The sequence below is a fragment of the Poecilia reticulata genome, chromosome 23 (assembly GCF_904066995.2).
Source record: "Poecilia reticulata chromosome 23, P_reticulata-male-v2, whole genome shotgun sequence".
NCBI classification, from domain to species: Eukaryota; Metazoa; Chordata; class Actinopteri; order Cyprinodontiformes; family Poeciliidae; genus Poecilia; species Poecilia reticulata.
In genome coordinates, this window is record NC_088852.1 from 8,453,892 (window position 1) to 8,470,913 (window position 17,022).

At 40.6% G+C, this 17,022-nt stretch overlaps 1 protein-coding gene and 1 long non-coding RNA gene across 4 annotated transcripts in view; both read left to right on the top strand.

Moving 5' to 3' along the window:
* The window catches only part of plxna4 (plexin A4), a 236,777-nt gene that overhangs the window by 20,307 nt on the left and 199,448 nt on the right, over positions 1 to 17,022 (top strand). For all 3 annotated transcript variants that reach the window (XM_008400677.3, XM_081603886.1, XM_008400675.3), the window contains exon 2: positions 14,240 to 15,581. In XM_008400677.3, coding sequence (XP_008398899.2) covers positions 14,337 to 15,581 — 1,245 coding nt within the window. In that variant the 5' untranslated portion in view covers positions 14,240 to 14,336. The remainder of the gene's footprint in view (positions 1 to 14,239; positions 15,582 to 17,022) is intronic.
* LOC145550247 (uncharacterized) lies at positions 2,336 to 3,057 on the top strand. Its single transcript, XR_014086167.1, has 2 exons — positions 2,336 to 2,437; positions 2,942 to 3,057. It is a non-coding gene; the product is annotated as an uncharacterized LOC145550247 (long non-coding RNA).

A 17,022-nucleotide genomic window follows, 5' to 3' on the forward strand; every position in this document is an offset into this window, starting at 1 on the left:
ATAGTGCCACATTTGAAAATGGAAAAAGGTGGGGGTGGGAAATATATTTTTTCCAATGCTATAAAAATATGTAGAATAAATATAAAATTTCAACATGTGTGTCAACAAAGATTTGCGTCATAGCCTGTGACACGTTTCTTTTAACTGGGTGGGATGCGAGGCAGGTGGCTGTAAACAAACCGACGGGTGTGTGGTGGGCCATGGATAGAAAATGGGAAAAGAGATAAACAGCCGAGGAGAGATTCTACAATTCTTGGGCCGAATCATTTGCATTCATTGCCAATGAGGAAGGATTACCTGTACGTTTGCTCTGTAGCGAGAAATTGTCAAATAAGAAAATGAGTACTGAACTTTCCGGACTATAGAGCATACCTTACTATAAGCCGCCACAATTTTAAACAGAACGTTAAGCACATATCGTTTTGTTGTTTTTTTGATCACACATATAGCGTGATTATTTTCAAGGAGTGATCGTCGTTATGCAAATTGCATTTGGGAGCAGATTTTTTGAGTTCCAAAAGGAAAAAAAAAAAGGCGCTTTCCCTGCCGATCTCCATGATAAAAATGACATCAAAAATCGTATTTCTTTTTTGCATTTATTTAATTTTATCAATGCAACGAAACCTAACCCTAACATTAACATTGTAACGGGAGGTAGATTTAAAGCACCACCATACAACAGAGTAGTCACGTGGTGTGTCATTCCCTTCAGGACGCACTGCAGGGATAACAAACATTTAATCATGAATGCTCATGATTAAATGCACTTAGTCGTTTTGATAATAGGCTAAAATAGCTAATATAAACACTTAAAGCCTGTGCTGCCTTCATTATAAGCCTTATATAAGGCTTTAAATTTTTTGCGGCTCTAGAGCGATGTTTTTAATATGGCTCTTTCAACATTTTGGGTTGCCGACCCCTGACCTAGTTGAACCACAAATCCAGATCCCATCACACATAAAGCAAATGAATGCATCAAATTTTTTCTCCATAGTGACATAGTATTGGGGCCACTGACTGTGGCCTATTAAAAATCCTTTAAACAGGATTTTTTTTGCGTGGTTTCGCTTCTTCGAAACAGACCTCCTGAGTGCCGCTCTCCTTCTGGGTGCGGTAACGTGCACCCAGAAGGCTCCATTTATTAAAACCGCAAGATGAGTTAAGTTTAATTCTTCGCAGCGGCGGAGCAGCGTCTGCATTGGTTGTGCAGCGCACTGCGCATGTTACGATCTAATTAACTTCTACACTGTTATTTATTTCAAGATAAATTGCCAGCTCCTCTGTTTAGACTATAAGTGGATTAACACAACGTTGCATTCTCTTTAGATTTATCTGGTTTGTAATGGAGACTTGAATTAAAGGCGCCATTTCAACCAAAGGTTTGGAACGCGCTTCCTAACCAGATGCTCCAAAGCGTCCGTTCCATAATTCTTCAACATGTCAGCTCCCGGTCAGAAAGACGCATTTAGTTCAGAGTTCATGAGATGATATTCAGAAATTATTTTTTTATTAATTGATTTAAGGTAAATCTTTGCATAAAGTCTAATGTTTGCCCATGTGCAAAGGGTGTTCATTACAACATATCAAATGACAGACAGGCTTTAAATTGTCTGGTCATTTTAAAAAAAATAACGGGTTAAACACGGAAAATATTCCATTAACACGACCTCTGATATATATATATATATATATATATATATAGCAACACTAATTGACAATGGGGACCCTCGTCGGGTCAATCAGTGTTGCTTCCTAAGTGGACAGTTTGATTTCACAGAAGTTTGATTTACTTGGAGTTATATTGTGTTGTTTAAGTGTTCCCTTTATTTTTTTGAGCAGTATATATATATATATATATATATATATATATATATAAATAAAACTGGCGAAATACCAGGGCCTCGGAGAGGAACTGGAAAAAGGCCTGGAAGGTGAAGACCACAGTGCCTGTGGTCATCGGGGCCCTTGGTGCAGTCACCCCCAAACTGGAGCAGTGGCTAAAACAGATCCCAGGAACAACATCAGACATCTCAGTTCAGAAATGTGCAGTTCTAGGCACAGCCAAGATTCTGCGCAGAAACCCTCAAGCTCCCAGGCCTCTGGTAGAGGACCCGAGCTCAGAGGATGAAAGAGACCACCTGTGGAGAGTGAGAAGGGAATTTATATATATATGTATATATATATATATATATATGTATATATATATATATGTGTATATATGTGTGTGTGTGTACACAACATATATCTTGTGTTATTTCGAAAATATCGTGAGATATTTTCAAGCCCAACCAACCCCCTCCCCCCACTCTAGAAGATTCTTCAATGGACAGTTGAGGACGGTTAAAAAAAAGAAAGAAAAAAAAACGGTTAGTTGAGCGCTCTTTCTTTCTCTTGAAGGGTAGACTTGAAGGGTTGGCGTTTTTTTTCCAACCAAAAGGTGAGAAACTTTTAACTTTATTCGAACCTTGAGGTGTATCGAAAATCTTTACACAGCAATATAAATCTGCTAAATAATTCGTGCTGATAGTGATGTACCGGTGAACTTTTTCTTAGGACTAAAGTTATGCTAAGCTAGCTAAACGTTGAACTGAATGTTGGCCGATTTTACAGTTTGAAGACATTATCTTGAGTCCTACAGCTCCCAAAACAAATAACTGTCTCATTAGAAAACAGTATGATGAAAAACCGTTATTAGAGGAGAAGTTCATTAAAAACCAGGGGATTTTGTGAGGAAAGATCAGTCAGGATCAGAGCTGGAGCTGCTGATCTTCAGTCTCTGTTTCCCAGCTCAGCTACACCTTGTCGGTATTTAGCTATGCTATAAAGATACTACGAGTCAGAGCCCAACATGCTCAAAATGTCTTTTTCTGGATGTGAAGGAAACGTATATGTATTTTCTATTTCACTTTTGGATAATTTCTCTTTTTATCCTTGGTTTTAGCCTGTGTACCAGGACGTCTCAGAAGTCACTGGGGTTCTCCCAGTGTGACCAGCAGACTGAAGCCCTGCCTGTGGCCAGTGTTCCCAGTTATAATAAATAAAAGTTTTATTCTTTCACATTTTGTGTATTTTTAAATATCTCAATCTGAAGTATTAGTGTACATTACATGCAACATATGTAATAAAATAAAATAAAATAATTTACTCAGAATTATTTTAACTGTTTGATAATGACTGATTTATAAATCAAGTCATTTCGGAAAAATGTCTAAAAATAAATGGAAGAAAATTATTTTTTCTCGTCTTGAAACATTAAATGTACATTAAGTTATGGAATTATGTAAATATATTCTTCAATAAAACACTGTAAAAGTGTGTGTTCATTGATGTCGATATAAAAATTATCAATCATTTCTATCAAATAAAAACATTGTGCTATTTATTCAGAAATGCCCCAAAACAATTAAATAATCACATTAAAAGTCAGAAATTTTGTCTTTAGTCATTTATTTTATTACCAAATATATTTGTGTAAAAGTGAGATAATGTGTCAATGACGGGTATTAATTTAAAATACTTAGTAGAACGGCACTTTCTGAAGTCCGGTCCATTTACTTGTATTGGCTTACTAGCACATAGGCCACATTCAATATGGCGAACACTGTTGCGTATTGCAGCAACGGCCGAAGCATGAGGCGTCTACGTATTCATGTCTATGGCAACAACTGTCTGCTGAATGACACTGACATGAGGAGAGGAGCTAGCTGTTGCTGTGGCTCTGCAGCACAAACAAAAAAATCCTCCAGTAAGTAAATACTTAAAGCAAAAGACATGTAAAACATTTTATTTACTTTCCCTGCTCAATAGGAAGAAACTCGTTGACAATAAAATTCAATCCAGAGTTTATTTCATTACTATGGCTGAATCATGATAAACTGCCACATTGTGCCTTGGAAATCAAAACTGGGAAAACTGCTACATTGCTTTCATAGACTTTGCTCCTTTTTCTGTTGAAGGTAGCCAATATTTCAATTATATTTAGCTTTCTAACTCTTACTTTAATAAGGAGAGTTTGAAACGAGAGGGAGCGGCTGAGCATTAGCACTAGCTGACAGCTCTGTATGGGAGCCTAGACCAAAGGGGCTGTTGCAGCTGGCAGTAAACAAAATAAAGTGTGCCTCTATTTCTTACCATCTTCAACGTAGAGCCTTTAAAACCACAAAATAAAATCTGATTTTTTTTTTTTTAGAAAACTCTGGTGCTGACCTTTAAGTTTAAGTTATGATACTTCCCAGAAATTCAATTTCTACATATTCATAGATTTTCAACCATCCAGAAAATGACTCCCCCTCCCAAAATAAAATAAAAAGTTTTATTTTAAAGTAACTTAGCAAGTTAGCAAGTTATGCATTATTCAGCAAGTTATGCATTATTTAAATAATGCATAACTTGTATTGAGAAACACTACAATAAATCAATATTTATGAGGAATTTTATTAAGTGGAATTACTTAAAACTTATTTAGAGCCTTAAGTTTTTGTAAAGGTGTAGCAGAGATTAGATCTGTGGGACTGAACCAAACTCATATCTGAGCAACATTTGAATCTTAGTTTAACTTCTATGGATCTCAACAGGTTAACTGAGAAAAACACTTTTGTTATTCATTGCTAGTAATTTTTGATGCTGCAGCTTGAACGCACACACAAAAAAATGTAAACCATATTTTACTTTACATTTTACTGTAACTTTGCCGATCCCCCAAAATTGCTCTTAAAAAATTTTCCTGTTTATGGTGCCCCCAATAATGAGATGGGATTTACGCCATTGGTCTCTCCTGAAACAACGTGAAGGACCAGTCACTGAGGTTTTACCTGAGGCTTTCTGGTCTGGCACTGATGGTATTTAAACCTGTTTTTACACATCCAGTTTCCACACGTTTGTCTGGGCCTGATTTGGAGCAAATCTGTATGGTGTCATGTTTGGATATTAAAAGTTGTTTCTGGTTCTCAACAGTTTTAAACGTAAATAAATTGTTTGTGGACATATATACTTGTCTTGGAAGTCTTGATTCATAGCGACAAGTTTACTTCAGCATGCAGTTATGTCTTATAAAATTATGAGATTGACATGTGACCTCATATCAGCCCATATTGTGAAAAGTGAATAATATGAAAAATTTGGAAATTTTCATTGTAAAAAAAAATGTGGTCCCATTATTTTAGAATTGTATGTATTTTCAACTATTTCATACCTGATCCATGCGTTGCAAATATGTGTACCATGTGATCCACATGGGTTTCACATATCTTATGTGTCAATGTGTATCACATGTGACACACATATGAAACGTAGTGCACGTGATATACATGTGATGCACATGAATGCATCACATGGGAATCACGTGATTTGAAGTGCGGATTTCAGTCTTGGTGATTTATTACCTGTAACTATCCCCAAGTTATTTGGGGTTATTTGTTGTATTATTTGTTGTACTTATTGCAACAAATAAACTACACATTTTATTTTGTATAGTTTATGATTGACTTCCAGTTTTTAACTTGATGCTTTTATTTAGATAAGACAGCTTCCTTTGTTTATATTATAGAACGGCAGCTTAACAACGGAGCGGAAGACAAGTTGCAACAGAGTTAGTAAAATATATCTTATTAACGGCCCCCTTGATAGAGGCACAAGGTGCATTTATTTTGTAAATAAGGATATTTCTTTTATTGATTGATTTGGAATTGTAAATTAGCTTAATTGTTTAAGAATACTGGTTTGGTTTTTGAATAAGTCTATTTCAATAGTGAATGTAGGATTTACTCTCAATAAACCTGTTGATCAGTAAAGCCAAAATCCTTGAATTGGGGGGGTCTTCTACATTCTGTATAAAGTTTTTTTTCAGACTTAAACAGTTTTCTACCTGCTATGCTTAGGTAGTGACATCAATTGAAGCCGGAGAGCAAGTACAAGGATTGTCTTCTAACAAGATATTGAAAATGAAAGCTTTTCAAGATAAAAAGGCAAATCCTAACAAACAAATAATGGAAATCATTGAGCAGTTTTTTGTATTTGTCCAGAATACAAGGATCAACAATGAGTCAGAGCAATAAGGCCTCGTCTTCTCATTCCCAGAATGAGAAGACACAACGGGCCTTAGCTACAGAGGCACAGAAGCTCCATGGCATCTGGAAAGAAGTTGACATTATGTCTATTGAGAGACGGGGACTGATTAAAGCAAATGAGGATCTGAAGATTAATGAGTCAGAGCAATAACGCCTCGTCTTCTCATTCCCAGAATGAGAAGACACAACGGGCCTTAGCTACAGAGGCACAGAAGCTCCATGGCATCTGGAAAGAAGTTGGCATTATGGCTATTGAGAGAGGGGGACTGATTAAAGCAAACGAGGAGCGGAAGATTAACGTTTTAAAAACTGTTTGAAGTAAACAGAACATTGAAGGAGGATAACACCACCCTGGAGAAGACAAACACTACCTTGGAGCAGAGAAACACTGCCCTGGAGAGGGAAAACAATACCCAGGAGAAGGAAGAGTCTGCTTTGGATCAGAGAAATGCCACTGTGGAGAAGGAATTCACTGCTCTGGAGAAAGAAAAGACTGATCTGGAGCAGAAGAGTATCACCTTGGAGCAGAAAAGTATCACCTTGGAGCAGAAAAGTATCACCTTGGAGCAGAAAAGTATCACCTTGGAGCAGAAAAGTATCACCTTGGAGCAGAAAAGCATCACCTTGGAGGAAGAAAAGACAGATCTGGAGCAGAAAAGCACCACCTTGGAAGAGAAAAGTCCCACCTTGGAAGAGAAAAGCATCACACAGGAGCACAAAAGTGCCACCTTGGAGCAGAAAAGCAACACCCTGGAGAAAGAAAAGATCAATCTGGAGAAAGAAAAGACCGATCTGGAGCAGAAAAGTCCCACCTTGGAAGAAAAAAGTGCCACCTTGGAGCAAAAAAGCAACACCCTGGAGAAAGAAAAAACCAATCTGGAGCAGAAAAGCACCACCTTGGAAGAGATAAGTCCCACCTTGAAGCAAAAAAGTCCCACCTTGAAGCAGAAAAGCATCAAACAGGAGCAGAAAAGTCCCACCTTGGAGCAGAAAAGCAACATCCTGGTGAAAGAAAAGACCAATCTGGAGCAGAAAAGTGGCACCTTGGAAAAGTCCCACCCTGGAGAGAGAAAAGTCCCACCTTGGCGCAGAAAAGCAACACCCTGGATAAAAAAAAGACAGATCTGGAGCAGAAAAGTACCAACTTGGAGAAGAAATGTGCCACCTTGGAGCAAAAAAGCAACACTCTGGAGAAAGAAAAGACCAATCTGGAGCACAAAAGCACCACCTTGGAAAAGTCCCACCTTGAAGCAGAAATGTCCCACCTTGAAGCAGAAAATCCCACCTTGCAGCAGAAAAGCATCACACAGGAGCAGAAAAGTCCCACCTTGGAGCAGAAAAGCAACATTCTGGTGAAAGGAAAGACCGATCTGGAGCAGAAAAGCATCACCGTGGAGCAGAAAAGCAACACCCTGGAAAAAGAAAAGACCGATCTGGAGAAAGAAAAGACCGATCTGGAGCAGAAAAGTGCCACCTTGCAAGAGAAAAGTACCAACTTGCAGCAAAAAAGTCCCAATTGGAGCAGAAAATCATCACCTTGGATCAGAAAAGCATCACCTTGGAGCAGAAAAGTCCCCCCTTGGAGCAGAAAAGTCCCCCCTTGGAGCAGAAAAGCAAACACCCTGGAGAAAGAAAAGCAAACACCCTGGAGCAGAAAAGCACCACCGTCGAGCAGAAAAGCATCAACTTGGAGCAGAAAAGCAACACCCTGGAGAAAGAAAAGTCCCACCTTGGAAGACAAAAGTCCCACCTTGGAGCAGAAAAGCAACACCCTGGAGAAAGAAAAGACCGATCTGGAGCAGAAAAGCACCACCTTGGAGCAGAAAAGCATCACCCTGGAACACAAAAGTCCCCCCTTTGGAGCAGAAAAGTCCCACCCTGGAGAGAGAAAAGTCCCACCCTGGAGCAGAAAGCGACACCCTGGAGAAAGAAAAGGGTGATCTGGAGCAGAAAAGTGCCACCTTGGAACAGAAAAGCTCCACCTAGGAAAAGAAAAGTTCCACCTTGGAGCAGAAAAGTCCCACTTTGGAGCAGAAAAGCAACACCCTTGAGAAAGAAAAGACCGATCTGCAGCAGAAAAGCACCACCTTGGAGCAGAAAAGTACCACCTTGGAAGAGAAATGTCCCACCTTGGAGCAGAAAAGTCCCACCTTGGAGCAGAGAAGCAACACCCTGGAGAAAGAAAAGCACCACCTTGTAGCAGAAAAGTTCCACCTTGGAGCAGAAAAGTTCCACCTTGGAGCAGAAAAGTCCCACCTTGGAGCAGAAAAGCATCACCCCGGAGAAAGAAAAGCAACACCCTGGAGAAAGAAAAGACCGATCTGGAGCAGAGAAAAGCACCACCTTAGAGCAGAAAAATAACCACCTTGGAAGAGAAAAGTCCCACCTTGGAGCAGAAAGTCCCACTTTGGAGCAGAAAATCTTCACCTTGGAGCAGAAAATCATCGCCTTGGAGCAGATAAGCACCGCCCTGGAGCAGATAAACACCATCTTGGAGCAGAAAAGAGGCACCTTGGAGCATATAAAGACCAACCTGCAACTTGAAGTGGAACATCTGAGGTTGAGGGACAGAGAGGAACAGCAGCCAGCTGAAGAGGAAACCTACAAAGACAGCCAGTTGGTTTCAGACCAGCTAGAGAAGCAACTGCCTGTATTCAGACGTGAGGCCGGAGGCTTCACCAATACACTTCTGAAAATGTACCAGACAGTCTCTGGAACTGGGTTAAAAGATGGTACTTCTAAATAAAGAAGTGTCATGAGGGCTCCAAGCTTCATGCTTGATTGTCAGTAGCAGAAAAGCTTGAGGAAAACAGGACTGCAGTGTCAGGGAAGCTTGACACTTGGGGGCTGATGGCGGAAGAGCTTAACGCTTGAAAGATGTTGGCATGAGAGCTTGAGGCCCACAGGACTGCGGAGGCATGGGAACTTGATGCCATCGAGCTCAGGTCTCCTTCGTCCCCAGACAATCCGACTCTAACATCTTTTGTCGCCAGGTCATCAGACACTTATTTATATTATGAACTCAAGTTTTGTTTTTGTTTGTTAGGCATCCACTGGGTAAAAATAGTTGGTCTCACCTCGACGCATGGCTCTGGTTCTGGAACCAGACTCCTTGAGAGGGGCTGGACATACTTCCACTCTGGAGTTGCCCATGGTGAGAGGTTCTGGACAGGAGTGGGCATACTTGTTGCCCCCCATCTTGGCGCCTGTACATTGGGGCTTACCCCAATGTACAGGCACCGAGAGGGTAGCCTCCCTCCGCCTTCGGGTGGGGGATGTGTTGTGACTGTTGTTTGTGCTTACGGGCCAATCAACAGTTCAGATTACCCACTCTTCTTGGAGTCCTTGGAGGGGGTACTGGAGACTGCCCCTCCTGGGGACTCCTTGTTCTGCTGGGGGACTTCAATGCTTACGTGGGCAATGACGTGAGACCTGGAGGAGCGTGGTTGGGAGGAACAGACCCCCCCCCCGATCTGAACTCGAGTGGAGTTCTGTTGTTGGACTTCTGTGCTCATCATGGATTGTCCATAACAAACATGTTCATTCAAAAGGGTGTCCATATGTGCACTTGACACCAGGACACCCCAGGCCACAGTTCGATGACTAACTTGTTTTGTCAGATCTGTGGCCGTATGCCTTGGACACTTGGGTGAAGAGAGGAGCGGAGCTGTCCACTGACCACTACCTGGTGGTGAGTTGGCTCCGGTGGTGGGGGAGGATAACAAGTGGAGGAATTTAAGTATCTCGGGATCTTGTTCATGAATGAGGGAAGAAGGGAGTGGGAGATCGACAGGCAGATTGGCGCAGCGTCTGAAGTGAAGTGGACGCTGTACCTGTCCATTGTGGCGAAGAGAGAGCTGAGTCAAAAAGCGAAGCCCTCGATTTACCGGTCGATCTATGTTCCTACCCTCATCTATGGTCACGAGCTTTGGATTATGACCGAAAGAAGGAGGTCGCAGATGCAAGTGGCCGAAATGGGTTTTCTCTGTAGGGTGTCTGAGCTATGTTATATATGTTATAAATCCATCCATCTAAAGTGGATGGATTTGTTCAAATTATGGCAATTTAGCAAAACCCTGTAAATCAGCCATCAATTGAAATCGTGTGCTGAAGCGGGAACATCTAAAACAGGGGTGCCCAATACGTCGATCAACCGGTCGATCGCGGAAAGGTTTTAGATAGCGCTACGTGTGGCGGAATTACGGTACTGCAAATTTGGCCAAGTTGTCGGCGACACGTTCCGGTCTAGAAGGGTTAATGTAATCTTTGCTTGGCTTGCGGGGCGCAGGCGGTTGCCACGGCAACTGGTGTGCTTAAATGACAGAGAGTAAAAAGGTAGGAATGGTTTTGAGTTGATCGTCTTTTCAGATTGTTTTACCATTGTTTACCTTTGCTGTGGCTCATTACACCTGCTGTAGTTTCTGAACGTTCAATAAACGACAAAAATTGACTAATTACCTCGTTGGTTTGTGAGCATACGTCACAACAAACATCAAATAGGACAAATATGTCATTAGGTTTTAAGACATTCTACTGTGATAATTATGTGAAATTAAATTAATTATATTCCAACTTCAGAAGATTTGCCTTTACCTTTACTGGGCTTTTTGGTTCCTCCTATCAGTCTGTAGTTTGAGGTCATCAAACCAGATTTCAGGTCTACCATGACTGACTGACACCTGCTGGCCTCAGGTTTGCAACCAGCTTCTGACTGAGAAACCAGTAAACTGCTCCCAGTGTCAGAATCTCACTAAGGAAGAAACTGGATTAGGTTTTCTGTCACTTTATTATTTCTGCTATAACTGATGTATATTCGCATGTAAAATAAGTCAATAGAGTTTAATTTGCAATTTTTGCAAATTTGCAAAAGGGTGGCACATACATACACGAATAATAAATGATAAAACAAGAGTCGACTGACTACATACACAAAGATCAGTCAATTATTAGTAAAGGCAACAGGATGATGGAAGACCACAGGAATGTCACTGCTAAGAAACTATGTAGAAATTATCCTTCCAAATTATTGGTGGAGAATTAGATCTACTACTTTTACTCAAATATCTATGTATACAAAAGAATATGTATGTTACATGTTTTTTGCATTTTCTTTTCCTAGAGTGCATTGTTTTTGCAGCATTTTGTTAAAAAAATGTTGACCAAAATGTTGCTATGAACTCCTCATTCTCAATTTATCATGTAATTATATTTATCCATTGGTTAGAAATGACACCAGCATCACAGAACCTGCAGATCTTCTGGATTCTGCATCCTATTGTATATATTTTCTGGGTTGACACGTAGTGTCTCACCTTTCCGAAAGTAAACAAAACTTTATTATTTTATTATTGTAAAATAATAGCTTCCATACCGTCAATTTGCATTTGCTTTGAACAATCGCAGTTCCTCGTTTTTAGCTCAAGTATTGCATCTGAATTTATAAAGAATGCAGAAAGAGCAGAGAAAAAGTCAGACACCAACAGCACATGAATTTAAAGATCAACTATGCTTTAGAATGTCAGTCCCTCTTTATGTCTGCGTGTGTGTGTATGTGCATCTTGTCTGATGTATAAATCCTCAGAACCAGAGCAAGCTTTAATTAATGGAGTTTGATGATTAGCAGGCAAAGGCAAACAGCAGTTAAATGAGTTTCCCCCCTCCTTTCCATCAGTGAGGATAATTGCGTCTCAGCAACAAATTTATGTGGCAGACACGCTGCCTTTGCAGGGGCATCACTGATGAGGTGTTTTTAGAGCGTTAATGCTTTACAACTGCCAAACTTGCACTTCTTGAGGGAATCTGCATGAAGCTTTTGTCTTGTTTTTTATAGTGTTTTTATTTTTAGTTTGTAGCTTTAAGCTGAGTGTGAATGCAGTTGTGTTTATACACAGGAGAATAGGTGAATATAAAGGATTACCAAGCTCCCTCTCTCCCTTCATCATCATGACTTTAGTCCAATTTCTCAGATTTCTTTGCTTTTGCTATTTTCCTGTTTTTATTAATCTGCAGGAAAATGTCAGCTCAGATTTGCTTGACCATTGATTTTCTCAATGTGAAATTAATTACTCTTTTTATTTTTGATTTACCTTATGGACTGGGTGTCCTGCTGACAGTCTTTAAGGTGGCAGCAGCTTTTCTAAGGCCCCCTGTTAAAACCATGATGTCTGAGATAACTCTGACTAGGTGACATCAAGTGTGACTTTTTGGCATATCTATAAATCACTTTGTGCGAAAGAAAACAAGCACTCCACATTATGTATCCTTGGGGTGCAACATGGTACTCATTCTCTGCAGATACTTTTCTTCAATGGGACATAAAAGCTAGTCAGAGGTTCCATGCGAGTCAGGAGGTCCAAATTCCAGCAGGATAAATGACAGCATATTTAGTGCAAAAAGGCCTAGTCAAAGTCCAGACCTTCCACTTTTGGAAAAAAAATGTGGAGAAATTGCTGTTCAGACCATCCCCATTCAGTCTCACTGAGCTTGAGCCATTTTGCAAAGAGTGTTCATTAATAATTCAGCATTTAGATGCCCAAAACTGTGTGAGACACTTCCCAAAAAACCCTAAGCAGTGGGTGGGTTCCTTGGGGACTCGATAAAAACAGACACCGTACTTTTCAGAGTATTATCGGTAAAATGAATTGGAAAACAAAGCCATGGATATTTATCTCTTTTAAAAACACATTAGAACTGGTTGTAGTTGGATGAAAATATATTACAGGGTGGTTTTACTAAATGCTGTATCTATGCCTTAATCAAAAACTTAGCCTTTTACTTAGCAGGTTTAGCCTTCCAATCTGGGTCTCATATTAATTCATGTACCTTGCAGAGGTATTTCATATTTTACTCTCTTGGTCTCCATTCTTTCTCACCTTGCAACCTCATTCCTTTGTTTCGTCTATGCTAACGATGCTTCTCGGCACACACAGCCGAACATGCCTCACCTATCTCTGGATCAGTTTGTATTCCTCTCATCATCAGCTCTGGACCTCTTATCATGTGCTGTGAGCTCGCTCTGCTTTGCTCTTGCTCTCTTTCTGTCTTCATGGAGAAATTGAGAGTGTCAATTCTGTTGAGAGGTTGCATTTTCCTCCACCATGCCTGATGAATGTTTGGATGTGCCCTGAAATGGGATTTGTGGCAAGATAATGCTGGATATTGTTTGCAGTCATTGGTTAGGAACGTTCCTGATGTCTAATCATAATAATGATAATAAATATGGAAGTTTAGATTTGTGCTTTGTTGTTTAGAAATGAAGCTTAAAAGCTTTTATGTAGCTTTATGATTTGTGGCGATTAATTATTTTCCCCTCCTCTTATCAATATTCTTTCACAAAGATAAATGTATATGAAAACTAGTTATTTGAGATTAAATTAATGTTGATACATCTTATTTGCCTAGAATATCCATTATATTGACTGTTGGATGTATTGTTTACAAGTGCTTCTATGCTTTACAAGAATGCCTTCAGTAGTGTGAATTTACAATAGTTGTACTGGTAATGGGGAGGTTGTGCAAATGACCTTAGGTCCAAAGGGAAGCTTATTTTTGCAACTGCCAGCATTTCTAACGTAATTGTTCCTCTTTGGCTCATAAACCTTCCTCTTTGTGTGTGGATATGTGAGTGTAGGTAATTTAAAGAGCGAAAGATGGTCCTTTTTCTTTGCTAGCAGTGTCAGCAGGTAAGCTGCCCTATTGGGAGAGAAGAGAGAAATCGCCAAAGCATGCAGATTGTTACTCCAAGGGGAGAATCAATTAGGGGCATGGAGGCTGGAGCAGAAAGGCAAATAAAGATGGAGAGAGGCAGGAGGTCCATGCAGAGAGATGGTGCAGAGCCATGTTGATCACCTCCGTTGCATTACTCTTCCTGTTTCCTGTCCCACTTTCTGTACCTGATTTAATAGTTTGACACAAAGCAACAGATTAAACAATGAAAAACTATTTATTTCATTTAATTTTTGTCTCTTTTTTTGTCTAGCTCATTGATCTAAATATAGATTGCTTTAGGGTCTCTAACACATGGCATGTACACCTGTTTAAAACTTTAATTTGCTCTGTTTTAATCTGTGCCAGATGAAATTAGAGCAAGAGCCACTTTATTTTAAAGTAATTTGCTGGTAATATTTGAGTTAATTTCCCAAATTTCACTTGTTTTTTCCTCTTCCTCTCTGTAGGTGCATAATGTCCTTCATCTCAAAACGGGCTTGATCCTGCAACGGTACTGGACTGTGCCTCTGTCCCTCTCCTCAACCGTCAACCGTCAGCACAGCCATGACATCTCACAAAAAAACACGGACCTACTTTTTCTTATGCTGCTTCCTGTTTAGTTTGGTGCTTCCTGCGGCATCACAGACTGTGGTGCAAGCCCCACAGGCCCACAGTGCCGGATCCCAAGTGATCACAGCGTTGCTCCAAGAGGAGGGGTACGCCTCATTTTATGCCGAGGACCCGCAGTGGACATTTAACCATCTTGCTGTGGACTATCGCAATGGCAACGTTTATTTGGGAGCAGTTAATCGCATATACAAACTGTCTCCAAGTTTGAAGCTTCAACTGTTCCATGAGACTGGTCCAGATGAAGACAACCGCAAGTGCTACCCACCACGTATTGTTCAGCCTTGCAGCGAGCCACTGACACTTACCAACAATGTAAACAAGATGCTTTTGATGGACTACAGGGAGAACCGGCTGCTGGCTTGCGGCAGCCTCTACCAGGGCATCTGCAAACTCCTCCGTCTCGATGACCTCTTCAAACTGGGAGAGCCCTTCCACAAGAAAGAGCACTACCTCTCTGGTGTGAATGAGAGTGGCTCTGTGTTTGGTGTCATTGTTTCCTATGGCAATGCCTCTCCAGATATGTTGTTTGTAGCCACAGCAGTCGATGGTAAGCCAGAGTACTTCCCTACCATCTCTAGCCGAAAACTGGCAAGAAACTCAGAGGAGGATGGCATGTTTGCCTACGTCTTCCATGATGAGTTTGTGGCCTCTATGATTAAGATCCCTTCGGATACATTCACCGTTATCCCTGACTTTGACATATATTACATTTATGGCTTTGCCAGTGGGAATTTTGTCTACTTCCTAACTTTGCAGCCCGAAATGGGAGGTGGACCAACCACAGGTTCCTCTTCTGCTGGTCGGGAACAGGTGTACACATCCAAGATAGTTCGCCTTTGCAAGGCAGACACAGCATTCATCTCGTACGTCGAGGTCCCAATTGGGTGCATAAGTGGCAACGTGGAGTACAGATTACTTGAAGCAGCCTACTTATCGAAAGCTGGTTCCATCCTTGCACCTTCACTGGACATGGCCCCAGATGACGATGTGCTTTTTGCCATCTTCTCAAGAGGTCAGAAGAGGCGTCCGAGGCAGGCCCCTCAGGACTCTGCTCTGTGTGTTTTTTCACTTCGAAAGATCAATGAGAAAATCAAGGAAAGGTTGCAGTCCTGCTACAAGGGAGAGGGCACGCTGGATCTGGCCTGGCTGAAAGTCAAAGATGTTCGTTGCAGCAGTGCGGTGAGTATGCTAGAACGAAATGCAAATGTGAGATTTTTGGTTGCGACAATTTTATGATGACATGATGGAATTTCAGAACCAAGTTAGACATCTAAGAACATCAAGCGAAATTTGATTTATAATTTCTAAAGGTTTCTTTGAAGATTTTTTGCATTTTCCTTTTTCATTTCCAGCATGGTATGTGTGTCTTTAAAATATACTTAACTGGTCATAAAAAAAAAATAAAATTCGCATATTGTTTCTAATTATTCTAATTATATGCAAGTGTCTCTGGGGAATATTAGACGCGATTCTCACCGATGTTTCGCTAACGAGCTCTGCTGCACAAGGGGAGTTACCAACACAATGTTCTTCAGTGGGTTCATAATCCCTCCAGTCGCAATGAGATGTTAACCATCCACTGCCTGTTTGAATCTGCTCACCCCTTAAACAGTGCAGCTGAACAGTGTGCCAAATTACCATAATTTTATTCTCCATAACAGCATTACAAATTCAGTGGTTCAGTTCATTTGATTTCTCTCTTTGCGCACATAACAAATAAGGTTAAATTGGGTATTGGATGCTTGGGCTACCTTCCCCAGGAACCGCAACTCTTTCCTCAACTACTCTTCTCCCAGATGCTGCTGAATGGTTAGAATAAAAAACTATTTCAATCAAAACTGTGTAACTGTATGAAATAATTTTAAATGCTGTTATCCAGGAAGTGATGACTCTGCCATAGCCGTAACTCCGAGATATAAATTTCATCTTGATGGTGCTGAGAACATATTATCCTGACCTCAGCCATGTACTGCTCTGAGACATTATGATGTTGACCCTACTTGTGTATGGATCTCAAATAACTGTGTTACTCTATTAATCTGTCTCTGGCACAGCACACGTGCCAGGGTGCCGTTGCCTACAGCTTGAGGGCCTGATAAATCACGCCTGGGGTAGAGCTGTCGGCAGGGAGAGTAGTAGAGTGAAGTAGCTCAAAGAGGTTAGCGGTGAGAAATGATGCCATTTAAACATTGCACCTAACGTCATTGCATAAATTAGACCCTGCTGAACAAGTGACACTGGACTTGGGATAGATGAGTTCTGACACTCATGAATGTCTATATGTGCAGGTTTGGCTGCTGAGAAAACGGACATAGTTAGAGTGGGGCAAAAAAAAAAAAATTCTGTACCAAGACAGAAAAAGTTTTATTTGAATCCACATTTTTATTTACCTAAAAATATTCTTTTTAAAAGCTTCTTTAAATGGAGTAAAGATGATGTATATATTTTGTTATCACACTAATGAATGATTTGTTTGATTGTTCTTGAACAATCAAAGCTAACCTGAATTGTCTGCAGGCGTGGTTCTTTTGCTAATGTCTCACGGTTTGTGTTTATGAATGTTTGCTTGTCTGTCTCAGATTAATTTCTTTGCTACTTTAAATGACGCGTGACCAGAAAT